The sequence below is a fragment of the Endocarpon pusillum genome, assembly GCF_000464535.1.
Source record: "Endocarpon pusillum Z07020 unplaced genomic scaffold scaffold344, whole genome shotgun sequence".
NCBI lineage: Eukaryota > Fungi > Ascomycota > Eurotiomycetes > Verrucariales > Verrucariaceae > Endocarpon > Endocarpon pusillum.
In genome coordinates, this window is record NW_006916325.1 from 523,509 (window position 1) to 542,471 (window position 18,963).

General features: G+C 51.2%; 8 protein-coding genes across 8 annotated transcripts; 3 read left to right on the forward strand and 5 right to left on the reverse strand.

Moving 5' to 3' along the window:
* Window positions 1–163: 163 nt before the first annotated feature.
* EPUS_00625 (uncharacterized protein) lies at window positions 164–520 on the forward strand (the record flags this gene model as incomplete). The annotated part of the gene is made up of 1 exon (XM_007804654.1): window positions 164–520. The coding sequence occupies one exon, from the start codon at window positions 164–166 to the stop codon at window positions 518–520; it is 357 nt and encodes a 118-aa protein (XP_007802845.1).
* A 154-nt stretch (window positions 521–674) lies between these two features.
* EPUS_00626 (uncharacterized protein) lies at window positions 675–2,443 on the reverse strand (the record flags this gene model as incomplete). The annotated part of the gene is made up of 2 exons (XM_007804655.1): window positions 675–2,180; window positions 2,258–2,443. 2 exons carry the CDS (start codon window positions 2,441–2,443, stop codon window positions 675–677), a joined length of 1,692 nt encoding a protein of 563 aa, XP_007802846.1.
* A 1,060-nt stretch (window positions 2,444–3,503) lies between these two features.
* On the reverse strand, window positions 3,504–4,395 carry EPUS_00627 (uncharacterized protein; the record flags this gene model as incomplete). The annotated part of the gene is made up of 2 exons (XM_007804656.1): window positions 3,504–4,013; window positions 4,108–4,395. The coding sequence occupies 2 exons, from the start codon at window positions 4,393–4,395 to the stop codon at window positions 3,504–3,506; spliced, it is 798 nt and encodes a 265-aa protein (XP_007802847.1).
* Window positions 4,396–5,812: 1,417 nt separating this feature from the next.
* EPUS_00628 (uncharacterized protein) lies at window positions 5,813–7,324 on the forward strand (the record flags this gene model as incomplete). The annotated part of the gene is made up of 1 exon (XM_007804657.1): window positions 5,813–7,324. One exon carries the CDS (start codon window positions 5,813–5,815, stop codon window positions 7,322–7,324), a length of 1,512 nt encoding a protein of 503 aa, XP_007802848.1.
* Window positions 7,325–8,111: 787 nt separating this feature from the next.
* Window positions 8,112–8,927, reverse strand: EPUS_00629 (uncharacterized protein; the record flags this gene model as incomplete). The annotated part of the gene is made up of 1 exon (XM_007804658.1): window positions 8,112–8,927. The coding sequence occupies one exon, from the start codon at window positions 8,925–8,927 to the stop codon at window positions 8,112–8,114; it is 816 nt and encodes a 271-aa protein (XP_007802849.1).
* Window positions 8,928–11,141: 2,214 nt separating this feature from the next.
* EPUS_00630 (uncharacterized protein) lies at window positions 11,142–12,176 on the forward strand (the record flags this gene model as incomplete). The annotated part of the gene is made up of 1 exon (XM_007804659.1): window positions 11,142–12,176. One exon carries the CDS (start codon window positions 11,142–11,144, stop codon window positions 12,174–12,176), a length of 1,035 nt encoding a protein of 344 aa, XP_007802850.1.
* Window positions 12,177–12,994: 818 nt separating this feature from the next.
* EPUS_00631 (uncharacterized protein) lies at window positions 12,995–13,501 on the reverse strand (the record flags this gene model as incomplete). Its single annotated transcript, XM_007804660.1, has 1 exon — window positions 12,995–13,501. One exon carries the CDS (start codon window positions 13,499–13,501, stop codon window positions 12,995–12,997), a length of 507 nt encoding a protein of 168 aa, XP_007802851.1.
* Window positions 13,502–14,081: 580 nt separating this feature from the next.
* EPUS_00632 (uncharacterized protein) lies at window positions 14,082–17,189 on the reverse strand (the record flags this gene model as incomplete). The annotated part of the gene is made up of 1 exon (XM_007804661.1): window positions 14,082–17,189. The coding sequence occupies one exon, from the start codon at window positions 17,187–17,189 to the stop codon at window positions 14,082–14,084; it is 3,108 nt and encodes a 1,035-aa protein (XP_007802852.1).
* Window positions 17,190–18,963: the final 1,774 nt, after the last annotated feature.

The window sequence follows — 18,963 nt, forward strand, 5'->3', positions numbered from 1 at the left end:
CGACGTCGTCCTCCTCATCTTCGTCTTCTCCGCCCTCTCCCCCGCCCAGTGGCGCCAGGCCATCCACAACATCCACACCCTCCTCAGACCCGGCGGCGAGGTCCTCTTCCGCGACTACGGCAGGGGCGATCTGGCACAGGTGCGCTTCCGGAAGGGGCGCTGGATGGAGGAGAATTTCTACGTCCGGGGCGATGGGACCAGGGTCTATTTCTTCGAGGCTGACGAGTTGAGAGCGCTTTGGGCTGGTGGTAACCACGAAAAGGGAGGAGGAGAAGGGAGTGCGGGAGGAGGTGGTGGAGGAGGAGGAGGAGGAGGAGGAGGAGAGGGAGGTGAGAAGGAGGTGAGATCATCCCCGGGCTTTGAGATTCTGGATCTGGATGTGGATCGAAGGTTGATCGTGAATCGGCAGAAGAAGATCAAGATGTACCGGTGCTGGATTCAGGGCCGGTTTAGGAAGGGGCTGGATTCCTCCTCCTCGTCGATAGAGGTGGTGGATCAGATAGATCAGCAGACTGGTTAACGTGGCATTTAGACAAGCGAGTTAGGCTGAGATATGTACATGACACCATCTATCAGCAATCAATATATATAGAGTTCATGCCATCTCAACCCCTCAAATTCTACCCAACCCCTCCTCTATACCCCTATACCTGACCACCAACACAAGCATTCCATCACCTCTCCTTGGAGCTGTAATTCCCACCTCTACCCATACCCGTACCCATCCCCACCACATCGACCAACTCCGTCACCGGCAGCACCAACGGCTGCACCGTCTCCCTAACCATCGTCCTCTGCTCAAACGCATACCCCAACCCGATCAACAACTCCTCGCTGAATTTTTCCCCGAGAAAACTTAACCCGAACGGCAGATTCGGACCCACCGCGCTCAGGCCTCTATCGGTGGGGATCACGGTCGTGTTGGGCGGGTAGAACCCCAGCGGGACGGTGACGACGGGAGTGCCAATCAGAGCTGGGACGAAGGGGGCGAAGGAGGTGGGTAAGATGACGGCATCGAGGGAGTAGTTTGCCAGTGCGCCGGTCAGGCCGAGCGGGCCGGCGAGGAACAGGTTTTCCTGGTAGGCGGCCCAGAAACGCGGATCGGTGTTGCCGAAGCCGAGGCCGTCGAGGGCCTCGTCCCAGACGCCCGTGTCACGGTCGGGGTACTCCTCCACCGGGGTACGTTGGGTGAAGTTGCGCACGTCCTCGACATCTTGTACGCCGGTGGGGTTGGCGACTAGTTGCGAGAGGTACCTGGGAAGGTCGGTGATGAAGTCTACATCAAGGACGATGCCGGGAGACATGCTGTTGCTGAGTTGCTCATAGCCGGTGAAATTGGTGTTATCGACGATAGTTGCGCCGGCTTCGCGGATCAGTGCGATTGCTGATTCGAAGGCGTCGAGGATTGGGATGAGCTCTTCTGACCGGGGGAGGACATTGCGAGGGATGCCGATACGTTTTCCTCTGAGTGCGTCCGTTCGGCAGGCTGCAACGTAGTCTGGGGTGTCGCGGAAGGGGATGGCAGAGGTATAGTTGTCGTTAGGGTCTTGTCCCGCAATAGCAGCCAACAAGTATGCCGCATCCTTCATGGTTCTTGCCATGGGCCCAACAGTATCCTGGTGTTCCGAAATCGGTATTACCAGGTCACGGGAGGTCAGACCGACAGTGGGTTTTACACAAGCCAGGTTGTTGGCATCGCAAGGGCTGAGAATACTGCCACTAGTCTCGGTGCCCAAAGCAGCGAGTGCAAGGCCCACACTGCTTGCCACACCACTCCCGGAACTTGAACCTGATGGATCCTGGTTGGAAAAGTATGCTCCAAGTGTCTGACCACCATAAGCAGACCATCCGTTGCTGGTGTTAAAACTCCTGAAGTTCGCCCATTGGCTTAGATTTGTCTTTCCTAAGATGACCGCACCAGTTCGTCTCAATTTTGCAGCCATGAAGCTATCCCTTGGCACGGTTGCACCGAGAAGCGCGTATGAGCCCGCTGTGTTTTGCATCTTGTCGGCGGTGGCGATATTGTTCTTGATCAAGATCGGAACGCCATGGAGGGGTCCGCGTTTGGTGCCATTCTTACGCTCGGCATCGAGTTCGGCAGCAATCGACAGGGCGTCTGGGTTGATCTCGACGACCGCTCGTAAGGTGTCGTTCACTTCGAGAATGCGAGCCGTGTATGCCTGTGATTATATTGTTCTTCAGCATCAAGATGAAGCCAGGAGGAACGGCATCCGGATGAGGGGGGAATAAAGCTCACATTGACAAGGTCGACGCTAGTAAACAAGCCCTTCTTCAGACCTTCAGCAAGCTCGTCCGTCGTAGCCTCAAGAAGGTCAGGATAGAGGACATTGGTGGTATTCGACTTTTGGGGAGCTGGTGCGGCGAATGAGCTCGACAACAACAGTGCTGCGCAGGCAAGGAAACTGGCCTTCAGGAACAGCATCTCCAACCGAAATAAGCGAGTGAAAAGAGCGCAAGCTGAAGGAAGAACAAAAAGAAAAACAAGACAGAAAACAAGAGGAATAACGACCAAAAGAATAAGGAACCACGACCGAGCAGATGAGGAGAAATGTCTCCATACTCAAGTTGATCGTAGCGATCAGCAAGGTAAGCAAGCTGTGGTGGACAATGTTTTCTGATTGGCCAAATATGCGAGCTTACTCAAATTTCGCAAAGGGAGCTGCCTAGTTGAGATGACACGATGCAGGTCAATGCAGGTGGAGGCACGATATGCAAGGTTGTGTGCCTCGGGACATCGGCCACGATAAGATACGGACTCGAAGCGACCTTCGATGCAGTATCCATGAAGTATCCATCTACCACAACCAGATAGTAGTGGTGGTGTCGTCAACTCGCCACCTTGCAAAGATGATGATTATCATCGTTGTGTTCTAGGTGCCGATTTTCGTAACCGAGAAGGCGACATTGGTTAGTAATTAAGCTAGCGTGTATATTTTTGACCAGCAGCCTAGAAGCGTTGAGACAAATTTACAACACTCGATGGAAGGACAAGGACGTGTCTCAAGCATGTCCACGATATGCAATACACAGCGCCGTAGACGAAAGATACTGTAAGTGCTGCTGAGCCTTCACAAGGCGCGCTTTGAGAAAAGTCAGTCTCGCGTTTGGAAGTCACTACTGATATGTCATTTCAACAACTTGAAGTCGCTTATGAGATGCCCCCCTAGGTTGTGAAAGCAGGGCTTGATGCAACGAATTATAGCAAGTTCGTTGATTGAAAAACTCTCCATTGCTGCTCCAAGTAGAGGGTCATAGCTATCATTGAAGCAGTACCCCATGAGAGGTTGCGAGCTGACTTCTAGCTGGACAAGTAGATAATAACCCCTTGTTGAAATAATCTACTCTGGCGTGGTCATCGTGTGACCAGGCCGACTGCCTCCCTCACCATTCGATTTCCTATGAGTGCAAGGAGGAGTGGTAAGTCTCCTGTTCTGCAAGGTAACTTAATATAGTGGAGCTGTACTGTGTTGATGGCGTAGTGGTCACGTTACAAGCATGCTGGACGCCCCAGTCTCTAGAATATCAGCCGCTGCCTTCGCCTTATGAAACCAGCGACCCTCCAGGCCGGGCGGCTCCCAAACCATCACGGCCATCGTCTCCTTCTCATTCTCGCCATACCTTAAATCATCAAACTTCCGGAAGCCCAGCTTCTCATACAACCTCCTGCCGGCAAAACTCGACTCGACACCACAAGGCACTCTTTCAGCCTCGCATTGATCCAAGCCCCATTGGACGAGACGGGTGCCAATGCCGCGTCGCTGATAGTCCGTATGTGTAACAACGTTGGCTAGCAGCCATGCTTCGGGGAAGATGTCGTCGCCAAAGGTCTGAGCGAAGAGACCGGTGAGAATGGCGCGTTTCGATGGGTCCATAGACCAGTCGAGGTTGAAGAAATCCCAATAGAAGCTCTTGAGTCCAGCTAAACAAGACTCAAATTCTGCATCGAGCACCGACATATGAGCAACGTCGTCTCCCTCTCCACGAGACCCCTTCTAGCCTCACAGATGTTTCTTGTCAGAATCACTCACTTGCAAACCATCCCTTGTTCATCCTTTGCCAATTGCGTGCAACAGGGCTCTTTCCTACTCTTGTCCACGCCGCATATCCAATAAGCCGGCCTCCCAATTCTTCCTCACCCCTCATTTTCTGCAGAGCGGTAGGCTCATCGCCGTGATCCGTCTCGGCAACCCAATAGATCCAGCCTGGTTTCAGACGTCGCGCGTGGATTCTCCGAACGAATCCATCTCGGTAGGAGGTATAGTATTTACTGCGATGAGGAGCGATGAACTCTACAATTTCATCTTCCAGCTGCGTCTCCGCGGACACGTCAGCTATGACAGGTATATCACTGAGCTGCATCGGCCGGAGGTGCATCCTGCTTACAGCCAAACTCAGACGCGCTGTAGAAGGAAAGGACTTGACGATCGAAAAGGAGAATCCAAGAAGCTGGTTCCTGAAATCAAGAGCTAGAGTAAGGGATGGATGGGTTGCCTCATGAGATCCATAGTGTGTCAATTGATTCAATCACCTTTAATAGCACGAGACGTATGCCCTAATAGCAGACTCCGTATTCAAGGGATATTATCAGTCATGTAGAAGGTCAAGAAGAAGGAGGAGAAGAAGAAGAAGAGGAAGTGCAGTACATAGCCCGAAGCAAGTCTTCTAGATCACTGCTAACTTGATGTGGGTTAGTAAGTAAAGATGCGCATGGCCCGGGCAGTTTATAGCTGTTGTTAAACTTGATTGGAGATTGGTAGCCGTACGGAGTACTCCGTATAACAGTAACATTAAGCTAGCGACCCCCGTGGATCAGAACTATTATGGCGCCAGCTTGGCTCGACGAGGAGAGCACTTAACACACTTACTACGTAGCATCTCCCGGAAAGATACTGCTGCATCTACAATCTCAGCAGCAGCAGGCTACTGATTAGGCCTTGGTTTGTACTCAAAGGTCAAATGAACCTCGAAGGTCAATCAACTATGACGTCCATGGCATGGCACGTTGTAGCACGAAGAGACACATGGTATGTGTATATAGCCGAAAGCCGAAGGATGTCTGCGCAATGCTGTCGATGGCTCAGCCCGTATGGAATGACAATATAGGTACCCTGATAGGTTGAGAGAAGGCACCTACTTCCAGAAGTCATATGGCCGAGTGCTCTTGTGGTTAGCACGATGACATGTGTCGAGACCCAGCGAAATAGACAATCTTGGGACATATGGATGAGCTCCAGGATGAGCTCCAGGATATGCTGGTCATAAATCATTACTCCATTGAAGACACTTCAATTGATGATTAAGGGTGGATGGGGTGTAATTCGACTACTTCCTGCAGGGTCCCAGGGTCTCTCAGCCTGGAGCCCCACCGGCGCCATGGCGACGTCACATTTTCCGGGAGACTATTGGGCGGCAGTCCTCTACGTAGTACGGAGTAATGCATGTGAGAAGCAGGCCAAGCCATCTAACGTAGTAGCTTCCATTCAGTTTCCCACACTTCGTCTACTACGTAGTTAGATCCTCTACAGCCCAGGGCTCAGCGCCCGCCACTCCTCCACGTTCCCTTTTCGACTCTTCCGATTCACCCCAATATACTACGTAGTACAGCATCATTCATCCTCTCTACACCATTCCTCATAGTCAATTATACCGTTGTTGGGGGCACCAGACCAGGCCTTCGCATTCCCCGCCTGTTGTCGACCTACTTCATCGTCCTATCTGCCCCTCTTCTTCGGTTCAACTACACCACCTGGTTGAATTCGTGGATCTGTAGACAACAATTCTCCTTCAAGCCATGTCCTGTGCTATCTCTGCCTTAACAGTGGAGTCACCTTCCTCCTCTTCCTCTTCCTCCTCCCCTGGCTACTTCGGCACAGATTCTCCAAATCTAGAACGTTACCCTCGACGTGGGCGACGACACTCCTACGACTCGCCTGTCTCTCGACGTTCTCACATTTACGATGCAGACGCCATCTTTGTCCGTGTTGATTTGTTTCTGTCCGAACTCGAGCGGCGCTTAGCATGGCTGGACAATTATCGACAAGAGCGCATCCTTCACCTGGATGCCACCCTGAAGCAAGGCTATGCCGCGCTCGAAGCTGTGCGAGATTCGTGCTCATATGCTTCCGGAGAGCTGATATGGGGCGCCGCCAAGCAGAGAGCTAAGATCTGCGTGGAGACATTGGAGTCACGCTTCAGCAATGCCATACCATCAAAACAATCCTTGGAACAAAAAGCGCAGGCCAGCATGAAATTGATGGACAGCTATTTGTCGGAATTGGAAGCACGGGCACATGCCAGACAATCAAACTTTTCAGCGGCTATCGATGAAGGGTGGAAGAGAGTGGACAACTCGATAGCGCACACTCGAGAAATCATAGATGAAGGCTTTGACCGAGCAAGAAAAGCCAAGGAGGTGCTCAAAGAAAGCATCTCAAGTGCCTTGTTACAGGCAGCTGAGACGCGTCTCATCAGATATGAAGACTTGCCCCATCCCTGGCAAGTAAACCCGCACATCATCCGGGGCTACCGATTCACCGAATCCAAGGTCGAATGCCTAACGTCCATCTTCAAACCCTCCAACGAAACCGTCAACATCTGGTCCCACGTCATCGGGCTCATTATCGTCCTCGCCATAGCATTCTATTTCTACCCAACCTCTGCCACCTTCCCCCTCAGCACCAAAACCGACGTCTTGATCTCCGCCATCTTCTTCGCCGCCGCCTGCAAATGCCTCATCTGCTCCACCATGTGGCACACCATGAACGGCATCGCCGACAAAACCCTGCTCGAACGCTTCGCCTGCGTTGACTACACGGGAATCTCCTTTCTCGTCGCAGCCAGCATCCTCTCCACAGAATGGACAGCCTTCTACTGCGAACCCGTCTCCCGCAGCGTCTACATGGCCTTGACCGCTGTGCTCGGCATCCTCGGCACCATCCTCCCGTGGCAATCGACCTTCAACCGCGCCGATATGGCCTGGGCGCGCGTAGCCTTCTACGTCACCCTCGCCGCCACGGGCTTCGCGCCCGTCATTCAGTTGAACATGACCAGGGGCCCGGAGTGGAGTTTCTACTTCTACGCCCCCATCGCGAAGAGCCTGTTCGTCTACGTGGCCGGCGCCATGATCTACGCCTCCCATGTTCCCGAGCGATGGTTCCCCGGCGCGTTTGACTATGTGGGTGGGAGTCACAATATTTGGCATCTGGCTGTGCTGGGCGGGATCCTGTTCCACTACACGGCTATGATTCAGTTCTTTAATGGCGCGTTTAGGAGGGCGGTCGAGGCGGGCGATTGTTTGGCATAGAGTCCTGCATAGATGAATGGGCCCGGGGGGGGGCTTGCGCAAGCATTGACGGGCCCTACGGATTTTTGCATCGCATTGCATCGCATCGCATTGGATCACATTGCGCTGGCTTAGACATTGGATGAAAACTAGACAGTCATAGCGAGCTGGTTGCTCATAGACAGACAGACAGATAAATAGACGTTCATGCATCTGCTGATGAATCTGCCGAAAGACGGGCACACCCTTCAATAATAAAAACAGGCACAGGCACGATAGCCTCCACCTCCTTGAAGGTAGCCTCCTGCGCTTTCTTCTTGACGTGCTAGATAGGTTCCTTTGCTTTGGTAGATGAGATTAGATCAGATCAGATCGGCATGCTGCTAAAAGGGACGGGCGTGCTTCATTGTTTGGTGTAATTCTAATTCTTCTTCGCACGAATTCATGTCATTAAGTAGTAGTCTCACGTGCTCCTGTGTACAAGACAAAGGAGTATTTATGGTTGTGTGTGTATGTCAACGGACGCTCGGGTTGCATTTCATGATAACGTGGTTGATTTGTGATGTTAGAATAGGACGCACAGTATAGGCATCCCAGGGCAACCAGGGGTGCGGATGGCTGAGTGTCTGAGAAAAAAGATTGGGATTAGGATTGTGCTTCTGGGCGAACAGTAAGAGTCTTGCTACGCGTTTGCTGTGTTATGATGCATATCTTCAATTTCACAGTGATATGGAAAAGGGATCATAGTAGGCCAAAGGGCGTTCGGGAGTCTCATCTGCCATCAGGGAGAATTAGGTACTCTAAACTTCTAATCCATATTCACCATCCCCCCTTCCGGCGTATCCTCCATCTTATTGAGCAGCTCATCCAGCTTGGCGAAACTCAGGTGGTCCTCCAGCGCGCTGATCTCGCGTGCCCACACCTGGGCAGGATACTTCTTGCCTCGCTGGATGCGGCCGCCTAGCGTGTGCTGGCGCTTCTTGCCCACGTGGATCTCGAAGCGCAGGCTGTAATGTCTTGTCTCTGAGGCGGTGCCCACCCCCTCGGTCCGAAGATCGATCCAACTGATTTTCTGGAACTCGACGCTTTCGTACTGGCGTTTGAGCTCGAGGAGGGCGCGCGCCATCTGCTGTTGGATTTCGTGGATGTTGATCTCGCTTGGCAGTGCCACTGTTCCCCGGCCTTCGGTTGCTAGTCGGAATGTGTCGATGACGATGGGTCGACGGGCGTGGAGGACGTAGAGGAGCTTGCTCAGGTCCCAGTGACTGGTGAGTATGGTGGCCGGGTTATGTACTTGCTGGATTTCGGTGTAGGTGAGGCGGCAGGCAAAGGCAAGGCCATAGAAGTCGTGTATTGGCGCTTTCCAGGGGATGATGTACTGAGTCGTGTTTTCCAAGCCTTCCTGGTAATGCCCAAATAGACCAGCGCCATGACGATAGTTGATGCGCTTCAGTCGGAGATATTGCCAGATTATGAGGCGGATCTCAAGAGGAAGACTTAGTAGCGTGGACTGTGTCTGTGGATGCCTGGCAAGCTCTGTTAGCTCGAGTATGTAGATGCTTGAAGGAGGTGGAGAAGTACCTGTTTTGGTCTGTCCATTGACTGAGCATTGGTGCAGCTGCATTTCTTGAACGATTGCTGTTCAGGTCTCAGCTAAAATTTCTCTACAAAGAGCAGAGTGAAAGGCTATCACGTACCTTGCCATGATACAGATACGTAGATATATGCTCCTCTTTATGCTTTGAACCCTCTCTTGGTCAAGAAGCAAAGACAGGGCAGAAGGTAAACTGTAATATGTAGATCTCCGAGCTTTGGGTGCTTTGGTATCTCTTTGAAGCACGTAGCAACAGTGATCTGGAAAATGACTGCTGTCAAGTACCTCAGATCTTCTGGATGCTTGGAGATCCGTGAAATACCTAGCGAGGGTGAGGTAGAAGAGTCCTAAGGTGCTCAGGGAAGTGAAAACGGGTGCAGAAACTGTTGAAGCGAGACTGAGACAGCCCAACCGTGCAAATATTGTGGGAATAAGGAAAACAGCTGGCGGAGAACGTGGGATTTAGGGCAGAAAGCGGGCGAGGAGTGCATGGCCCGGAAATACAGTGCAGAACACGACTGGACAGCTAATCCCGTTTAACATAGCATAACATGCAATAGCCAGCAGTGACTGAAGTCGAAACGATGTCTCCTGAAAGCTGGACAGCAACCATCTCTCTCAGCAGTTGTCGGACCATCACCACCCAACCATGTAGAGATGCTTAACACGTATGCCTGCCCGAATAGGACATCATGACCTGGTAAGGGTACGAAACACTCCAGATTCGCAGGCTATACTTTAGCTTGCTTGGACAATGCAACTACTTCTGTACGTCCCATGGGGTTTGTTGGTGAGCTACAGAAATGCTCACCCTTGTTTGGAAGAGAGGAGCAAGACTGATCATTCGAGGTGTTAAGTTGCCAGAGACTGCCCGAAGCTCCGTGATAGACCAAGAAGGAGGCTTCCTGTTCGTGCTTGTTGCCTGTCTGACCGTCTTGATCGGCTACAGGAGCTGCGCTCCATTTGAGGTACGAGTACCCTTGCCCGAGCACATTCCAAGAGTAGACTACTCAAACAGGCATAACGGCATCCACCCTGAGGAGATCTTTTGATCCCCAGTGTTGCCCTGGAGGAAGTGGGCTTGCTGCACTTCATAAGACGCTTCGAGTCTTCTCCAGTCATTCAGGTCTTCGATGCAAGCTCTTCTTTCCTGAGCCTTATATTCAGCTTCGCTATTGCCGTGGTTCAGCTTTCCGGACTGGGCTAAAGCAAAAGTAGAGATGGTGGGCTTCGATAACCATCTCAGGAAGGACAACCTGCTCCTGCCGCTTTCGCTCAAGGAGTACGTGGCAGAGCTGAAATGATCAGACTATAATGACTGTGCATACTCAGTTGAGCAATGCAGGGCGACCAAATGAAGAGAATCACCCACTTTTTGGAATGATCAAGATGTCTCACTGCATCCGCATGGTACAGCTTGGGCTGATGGCTACCATAGCCCAGCTTTAGGTGCCTCTTGAGGCAGTTCCTTGAACGAAGTTTTGAGATACAGGAAGTCCGCGTACCGGTGCTAGGCAGTATTTGTACAGAAGAAAGGTCTCGCTGGCCCGGTTTATTGATTGTCAACGCTTTCTGAAAGGTGCTCAATCAGGGATCCGTATTGGACACCTTCGGGATTCCTACGCTGGGTTAGAGGCCTTGTTAGTCCTTGATGAATATTGATCAGCCCTTGAACGGAGCTCTTGTCGCTCTTCATGCTGAAAGCCAGTGAATTTGATCGTCGGCCTCACCTTCGACTTTCTGATGCTATGGACCTAAGAGCGGAAGGTGGCCAATTCCAGCCATCTGAACTCTTCGCAAAGGCCAAAGCATCGGGCGTTAGCGATCCAGGCAGCACTCACGAGGGATTCAAGTCAAGACATGCCAGCGGTATCAAGCTTGCACAAGTTTAAGCCGTAATTATATCGACAATCATTGGGCTCATCCGAACTATTGAAAATGAAGGTAGGGAGGTCCGGTTGTACACGAGGTGTTCAGAGTACAATTCGCTGAAGTCGTGACCGAAGCTATGCCGGCAGAGAGATAGTTTACCAAGGTTGAGGTTGGGATGGTTAGGCCACGGAGGCGTGCATAAGCGCGCCGATGGATCCCCGCTGCCTCTTGATCGAAGCTTGTTATTGCTTGTTATCATGACGCCTAGAGCTACCAAGATTCGGAAGGGATTCTACGCGGATTCGTCTACAATACGGAGTAACAGCGTGGATCTTACAAGATATCCCTTCCTTAGATCGCGACGCGTTTAGAATGCCGCCGCCTCCCTATCCTTCACCGGGTAAACCTCCACAAGCGCCTTTTCCACCCCGTCGCGTCTATCCAACGCCTCTGCTCCGGCTAAAGATCCAAGACCTCTCCGAGAAAGGTGCGCGCAGCTTCTTATCTTGCATTGATGCGGCTGGAGTCCTTGAAGAAGCCGTCCGCACCGTCCTCGATCTTCTCTATCCCGGCCAATACTGGGAGTCATGGCCCGGCAGTCGGAGCGTGACGCTAGTCCTGAGCTCCTTTGGCGGAGTTGCCTACACCCGAGGCAAGGCCCTCGATCATGACCACAAGGAGATCCACTTATCTACCGACTACGTCGCTGGGATCAAGCCTGATCTCTTGAAACGTGAGATCACGGGCGTGATAGTGCATGAGATGGTGCATTGTTGGCAATGGGACGGATGTGGCACGGCACCGGGAGGACTTATAGAAGGGCTTGCAGATTGGGTCAGGCTTAGAGCGGATCTGTCACCGCCGCATTGGAAGCGGACGACCGGTGATCGCTGGGACGCGGGATACCAGATGACCGCGTGGTTTCTGGACTGGCTAGAGAAGGAATACGGGACTGGAACTGTGCCGAGACTGAATCATCTGTTGAAGGAGGTCAAGTATGATGAGGAGGAGTACTGGTGTGGTCGAAGTGGTTTGCACAAAAGCGTTCAGGAGCTTTGGAAAGACTACAAGAGGTGGGTAGCGGATGAAGATAAGGAGGAGGTAGGAGAGCTTGAGGGCAAGGAAGGAAAGGACGAGAACGAAACCCACTATGATGAGAGTAAGGGAAGAGAGGAGCGACGCCGAGCGGTCGCAGCTGCTCGCGAGGCTATCGAGAAGTGTAAGCAAGAGATTGCAAACAGATCCGTTAGTGAAATGGACGAAGTCGTGCCGATCACCGAGGGTGCCGAGACCAAGCTCGAAAACGGCTGGACCGAGCTCAATAGTAGTGACGTTGAGCTTGGAAGACGTGAGAGTGGGAGCGAAGTCACTCTAGCTCAAAGACCAAAGAAAGAGAGGGAACAATGATCAAGCAGGATAGTCAGAATTTTTCTGTAAGTTAGATATAATTTGCTGGAGTGGTCTTTCACAGATCGGTCTGAGCTCTATATGATTTAGCCACATCCTCTTAAAATACAAGGTCTCTGGCCAGGGAGAACCCGAACAATCCAGGACATGTTATCCTGTAATCCAGAATAGTGTCGTTCACAACCATCTGAACCAGGGCCTAATGCTTTGCGAATTGAAAGGCATTACAAAGACATATGTAGAGTCAGGTCTAGCATTTGTCCTTGACGAAATGCTTCCAGACGTCTGGCTATAAAACGTCACATCCATGAGCCATCTTCGCTTTCGTCCACAAGCGAGATGTGGCACTGATGGAAGAGGCCCATAGCACCCCATGGTAGTCATTTGGGTTCTATGCTGTGGAAGGGTTGTCACACTGCTAGGAGTCGGGACGAAAGAAGCCCTGGGGGCTTGTGAACTGATCACTCCCTATCCACGTGGCCGGAAGATGCATCATACATCCTGCTGGACGAATTTTGTATAGATTGCGTTCCTTTTTGCCGTATCCTTCAGGTCTTGCATAGCCCGGGTCACCTAACCATGAAATTTCATAGATGCGCCATGCCCAAAATGCAGCAACTTTTAAAATCTTGATCCAACTGCGAGATCCGATTGCGAGCAAGTGATTTCTTTGTCAAGTGAATAGAGTATCGTGTCAAATGGGCAGTAGTATATCCTGGGGGAGAAGGAGTGAATTCAAATGGCTGCAGCCGCTGTTTGCAGGTAGACTCCATGAGTACTCAACAAGCTGAAATAATTTCATGGTATGTGTCAATCTTTCAGGGATCTCGAAATTGGTCAAACCAGTCCTCAGCATGAACAGGATGCGGTCGATCCCAAGATGAGCGGTTCGACCGTTGAAGTGTAACAGACCGCCGTGAACTGTACGAAGGAGGTGCCTCGAACGTGATTCCTGAATAATGGCTCATTCTCGAGGCACGACTTGCGCCAGTGTTATTAGTCGTGACCGTCAAAGCAGTGATGCGAGTGCTAGGAAGCGAGACCGTAGACGACTGCGGAGACGAAGCGGCAGAGTCGACAATTGCCTCCAAAGGCTCTTTCTCATCTATCACAGTAAGATGCGGTGGTAGCAATCGAGCGCCTTCGTCGATGCCATCGGCCTTCCAGCTAGAACGGTGGGATGACACGGTTGCAACATCAATTGGGAGGGATGAATAAGCTGGTGGTTTTTTGGCTTCGACGAGACGTGCATAGCTGGGCTTGGAATGAGGTTTGACAATAGAGTGCCGCTTGAAGCAGTCGCACAAGAGACCCCAAAGACCCATCGTCTGGTAGTTGGAGAGAATGGTCTGGTCTGGTCTGGTCTGTAAGCTGAAGTGAGGGACAAGAGAGGGAGAGGCCTTCGAGTCCAGCCCGACGGAGCAGGCTCAGCCCCAGGCGTCCCATCTCAAGGAATTATCTTGGCGCCTCGACCTAGCGAAATCGTGACTTGAGATGATGATCACTATGGTAGTTCAAGACTCGTCTACTGGGTCCCGAGTCACTCTGTTTGGTGCTTGTTGTGGTAAACAAGGTCTGGTGATGCTCCAACAAGTGTAAAACGTTCAACTGGAGAACCGTATATTACGTATGCAAGGTTGGAAAGGAGACAGCATGGAATGAATCAATTATAACCGAACAGAGTGCTTGAGAGACTTGCTCGTCCGCTATGCGTTGCTCCCTTCCACTAACAGCACTCATTAATCACACGCTTGGTCCCTCTGCAACTTTTCAAAGACGCCATTTGGAATAAGCCACACCCGCCCAGCATTCCTGGTTCGTACATGGTAGATAAAGAACCAGTTCTCAGTCTGAAAACATTCTCATTGTCGATGTTCTTATCCCCCCGGAATGGCCCTTTGGCCCTCAATCCATCTCCTCAGCCTCAACTGCGGCAAGAGACCCCCCGTCTCCATTGCCATCAACAGTCTCAGAGCGTTCTGCAGAGCGTTCTGCAGAGCTTACGTCACCCGCATCAGACTGCTCTGACTGCTGTCGCCTGGACGCGTAGACGACTCTCAATCTCTCGATTCTTGTCTGCAGATCATCGACCATAGCGCTGATCCTATCCAGATCTCTCTCCTCGGCATTGTTGGTGCTGGGATGTTGAGCGTTATTGATCGAAACAGTAACAGGACCCTGAACCCGCGGCTGCATTGGAGGAGGTAGCGGTGGTGGCGCTGGTATCGAAGATGGATCTGCCATCGGCACACTATCGGGGGGACCAGAAACAGCATTGAGCTCAGCATGTAATGCTTCATCTCCTCTGGCCACTAAGTCCTCGAATTCCGCGACGTTCTGCGCTGTCTCGTCATCAATGCCTGTTGGAGCCGGTGCAGGCCTGGTTGTCTCTTCCGACGACCCTTGAGACTTTCTCTTCCCCTTTTCCTTACCTTTGTCCTTACCTTTGCCCTTGCCCTTCGTCGTTATCCTCTGCCGGCCAGCTTTACACCTCCCGCCTCGTACGCGTTCCCACCGACAATTTGGGCACCAAAATCTGTTCGTCTCGATACCAATAGTACTCGTGCTTGCTGTAACAGTATGAGCCGCGTGTGCCGTGACGATGACGCCGTTGATAGTCGCACTGACCGCGGTCACCGCTGCTGTCGTCGGATTAGCAGTACCTACAAGTGACCTTTCGACGCAGCCCTCACATCTACAAGGTTTTGGCATCTTGTCGGCACATTCTTTGCAAACGTTGACTTTGCAGCCCGCACACTCTTTAAACGAAGCACTGCAACGCTGTCGATGATCCCCTGACCCGCGAAATTGTGGACAAGCGAAGCCGAGACAACCAATCCATTTTGGATGCGGCTCTATACCATCCTCCTGTTTCTCAGGGGCTTCTTCGGGGGTAGGAGTGGGTATGGTGACAGAGTCTACAGATGGAGCCGGTGAGGTAGAGCGCGATGCAGCAGCGGTTGCGTTTGAGCTTGGAGAGGTGGGTCTGTTGAGTCTGTCGTTTTCGTTATGGTTACTGGGTGTGGCAGCTGGCAAGTGTAGAACTGCTTGTTCTGTAGTGCTTGATTGTAAAGCAGGAAGACGTGGTCCCTGGCCAAGCTCTGCATTGGTGCTGTCGGTATCATCGATCTCAGAACTTCTTGCCAGGCCGCGAAGTCGTTCGTAACGATCCTTGTGCCAGACGTCGGGCACGCCTGACCAATTGCACGCGGGAATAAACCCTTTCAATCGCTCCAGAGAAAGCTCCATGGTCTCAATTGATTTCTGCCGTCTATTCAACGCTTCCTTCTCCGATGCCAAGTCTCGATATCCGCAGAGGCGCATCTTGAGGCCCCGAAGGTCATGCTGTAGACATAGCGATTGGGAGCAGGCTTTACATTTGACTTTCCAATGCTTGGATGCGTAGCACTCGTCACAAAGATTGCGCGGCACTAGAGATGGTTGCTTTTCGGGGCCAAGCAGCTGATGCATGACATCGTAATGGTCAGTCTTGTTGAGCCGAATCCGTGAACTGGGTATTTTCTCTTGTGCAAGATAGGCCTCTTTTTCAGCCCTGCGGCCAGAATGAAATTCTGCGTCTTCCCAACCCTCGCCCTTCGGTAACGGAGCTGCTCGCATGCGCTCAAAATCTCGACCGCTGTTGCCTGGTCCAAATGTGATGCCACCACCGCCTGAAAAGACAGGTTCTGTACAACACCACTTGAACTTCGACGAGGGATTTGGAAGTTGCAAGACTGGACCATTGCCATTTGCAGTGTCGTCTTGATCTTGCATTGAGCATGGGGATATCGAGTATCCTGGTGCCCACCAGAATTTGTCCTTCCGCTCCTCACCGGGGCCTTCCTCGAGCTCTGCGTCTCCAGGCCGATTTCGCGTGTATGGTCTATCGAATGCACAGCTTGCACAAAGAGTCTTCCTGCAGCCAGCACAGTGCATCAACACCGAACATTGTTCGCATCTTTCCAATATGACAGATGAGCAGTTGTCGCATGTCACTGCCTCTACAAACTCGCAATGACTTTTCCGAAGATGCATTGGTAAATGTTTCCCATCGTCATACCGAACTTTGTCATTGCCAACGCCAAGGGCTTCACCCTCCGTTCCATTCTCATCCTGTTCCCAGACCCTTCCATCTCTCTGCGCAGGGGCCTTAACACGTGATGCCTCGTTTCTGTCCTCGATCAATCCAACCCAGTTCTTACTTCTCCACAAACGATCGTATACCACCCATACCTCTTTCGTATCGGCGGGTGCTCTCATAGTGACGTATCCTCTCCTCCTGAAACATCTCACACCAGGTGTTGTGCACCAGGCTGTATCCGTCCATATTCCAAGCTGATGGCATAGAATAACAAGCTCGTGTGTGGGTTCTGAATCACTGTCCTTTCTCGTGAGTGAGCTGGGCAAATATGGGCGTCTCCGATGATGTCGACATCTGTAGGTATATAAGCTTTTCAGTGCGAGCTCCTGGTGCCCCGGACTAATGACCGCCTTCCCACTCTGTCCTCCCATCTGCAGGCTGAAGAGGGTGAGCCATGGAACGATGTGATACTTCAAAGATACATTTTTGCAGCCTCGGATTGACAGGTGCTCAAGAGTCTCCCTCCGCTGGCTGAGCACAGTCGATATCAGGATTTGGCCGCTGACGGCAGTATTGTCAAGTTCCAGGCTCTTCAAACAGCTGCTGTACGGGTTGACCACATTCAGGAGGAGCTGATCGAGGGCATAATTCCGAGACTGTCTGGCAACCGAGCCATTTGCACCTGGAACGTTGGCGGCTGCGGGAGGAGGTGTAGGAGATGGTTGGAGTAATCGAAAGGAGAGGTACTTCCAGGCAGTTGGATAAGAGCGCAGGAACTGTCGTAGATAGCTAGAGGTGTGATAGAGCTGAAATATGGTGGTCGTCGGTGCGTGGAGGAGAAACGATGCAAGGATCGGTGGATTGCACGACAGGACAATCTCGAACTTCGATAATGAAGTCCTTGTTGCCACCGTAGCCTCCTCAGTTGACATGTCTGCTTGCAGTCATCTATTGCGAAAAATACTGTCGAGACGTTGGGCACGACTGCGCATTCGGAAGATTTCACTGATTGCAGATGTAAAGGTTTTCCACGCGATTGTGCACCTGCGACGGCCAGCTCATATCTGTTTCGGATGTAAGATGAGGGTATGTCTCATAGATGGTGGCAGGATATAGCCAGGATTTGAGACCAGGTTGTCTCTGGCATATGACTGGGTGAAATGAGAGTCTTTTAATATGAAACTCCGACCGCAGCCGTGTTGGGGCCGGAGGACGGTGGAGGCGTTTGCTTGGAGAGGGGCGCCGCGCCTTGGCTTGACTCAATTCTACGTACATACATACGGAGTACTCCGTACGGAGTATCACATACAGTATCCCACGCGCCGGTGGTGAATTTGCACCCTTTTAGCGTCAAAATTGCTTGGCATACAGAAATCGAGCAGGAATCGAGCAAAAAGCGCCAGCAAGAGCGCCAGCAAGCTATTATTTGGCTATTGACAGTGATATTGCTTGAAACAAGCTCCTTTTACGCATAGATAGACGTTACAGCTTCTGCATCCTCCGTACGACGTTTTCGTACGCTTAGGAGCGACAGAATTGACGATTTCTGCTAATGCTGGCCTATTGAGCTGCTTCTCCTCTTGAGCGCTCTTTTTGCACCATATACAGTATCCGCGCTTTTCTAAGGGCTGCCAGCTATGACCTTGAGTTGCTCGATTAGGTAGAGGCATAGGCTTGCTCTTATAGTGCTGCTTAATAGGCACTAGCGTTTCGATAGGGTAGGGCATTTTGAGAAGGGCGTTAATAAGTGCTTTTCGAAACGGGCGTTGACCTCTTTTCTTTATATCTGCTATATCCCCTTTCTAAATGAGATAGCTGTTAACTGCGCAGATATCAAGGATATAGTACCATAAGGGGCGCCAAACACGACGTTCGTAGGGCCTATAAGCTGTGAAGTTCTTCCGTAATTAATTGCTTCGATCAACGCCATTCATATAGTGGTTATAGTCATCAATAGCTCAAGGAATATAGAGCCATTTAAAGGGCAAGTTGCCAAATACAAGGTGTACGATTTGAGCATTTATTAACGTAAGAGAGGATCGTCTTCGAAGTTGTAAAACCGTGTCATTTTGAAGATTATGAGCAGTTGTACAGCCTATAACAGCGTTATTATCTTGCCATAGAAAGCAAAGCGTGTTATCAACAACTTCTGCAAGCATAGAATTCCAAACAAGGCCACGGTTATACTCTTTTAGCTTTAGAATCCATACAGGGATTCCTTGAGCGTTTTTGCGAGTAGTGCCTATGCAGCAAATACGAAGAGCAAGTAGCGATTAAGCAACGTTGACATTCAGAAATAGATTATCCAAAAAGAAGCAAAAAACGCGCGTTGGATGGATTTGACGCAAACGCTGTGCAAGTCGAATAACAAGAGCAAATGTTGGTGCTAGATGTATCATAGTAAGCTCCGTAAGCTCTTTTTTAATAACTTAATCGAATTTAATACCCTCTTGAGGGATATCCTCTGGTCCTTTAATACGGCTATGCCATAGCCAATCATATACGTATCCAGCGTCGCTGAGTACCCACACCTTATAGCCCTCCTTGATTGGCTTATTCGGGAGCTTAGTCTTATAAGTACTGCGGCCTCTATAGGCTATCATAGCCTCATCAATAGCTAGATGAGAGCTTAGGTGCCAATTCTCCTTGCAATTTTGCTTAACAATAGACCCAATTGGTTCTACTTGCCAAGCAAAAGTCTCATGC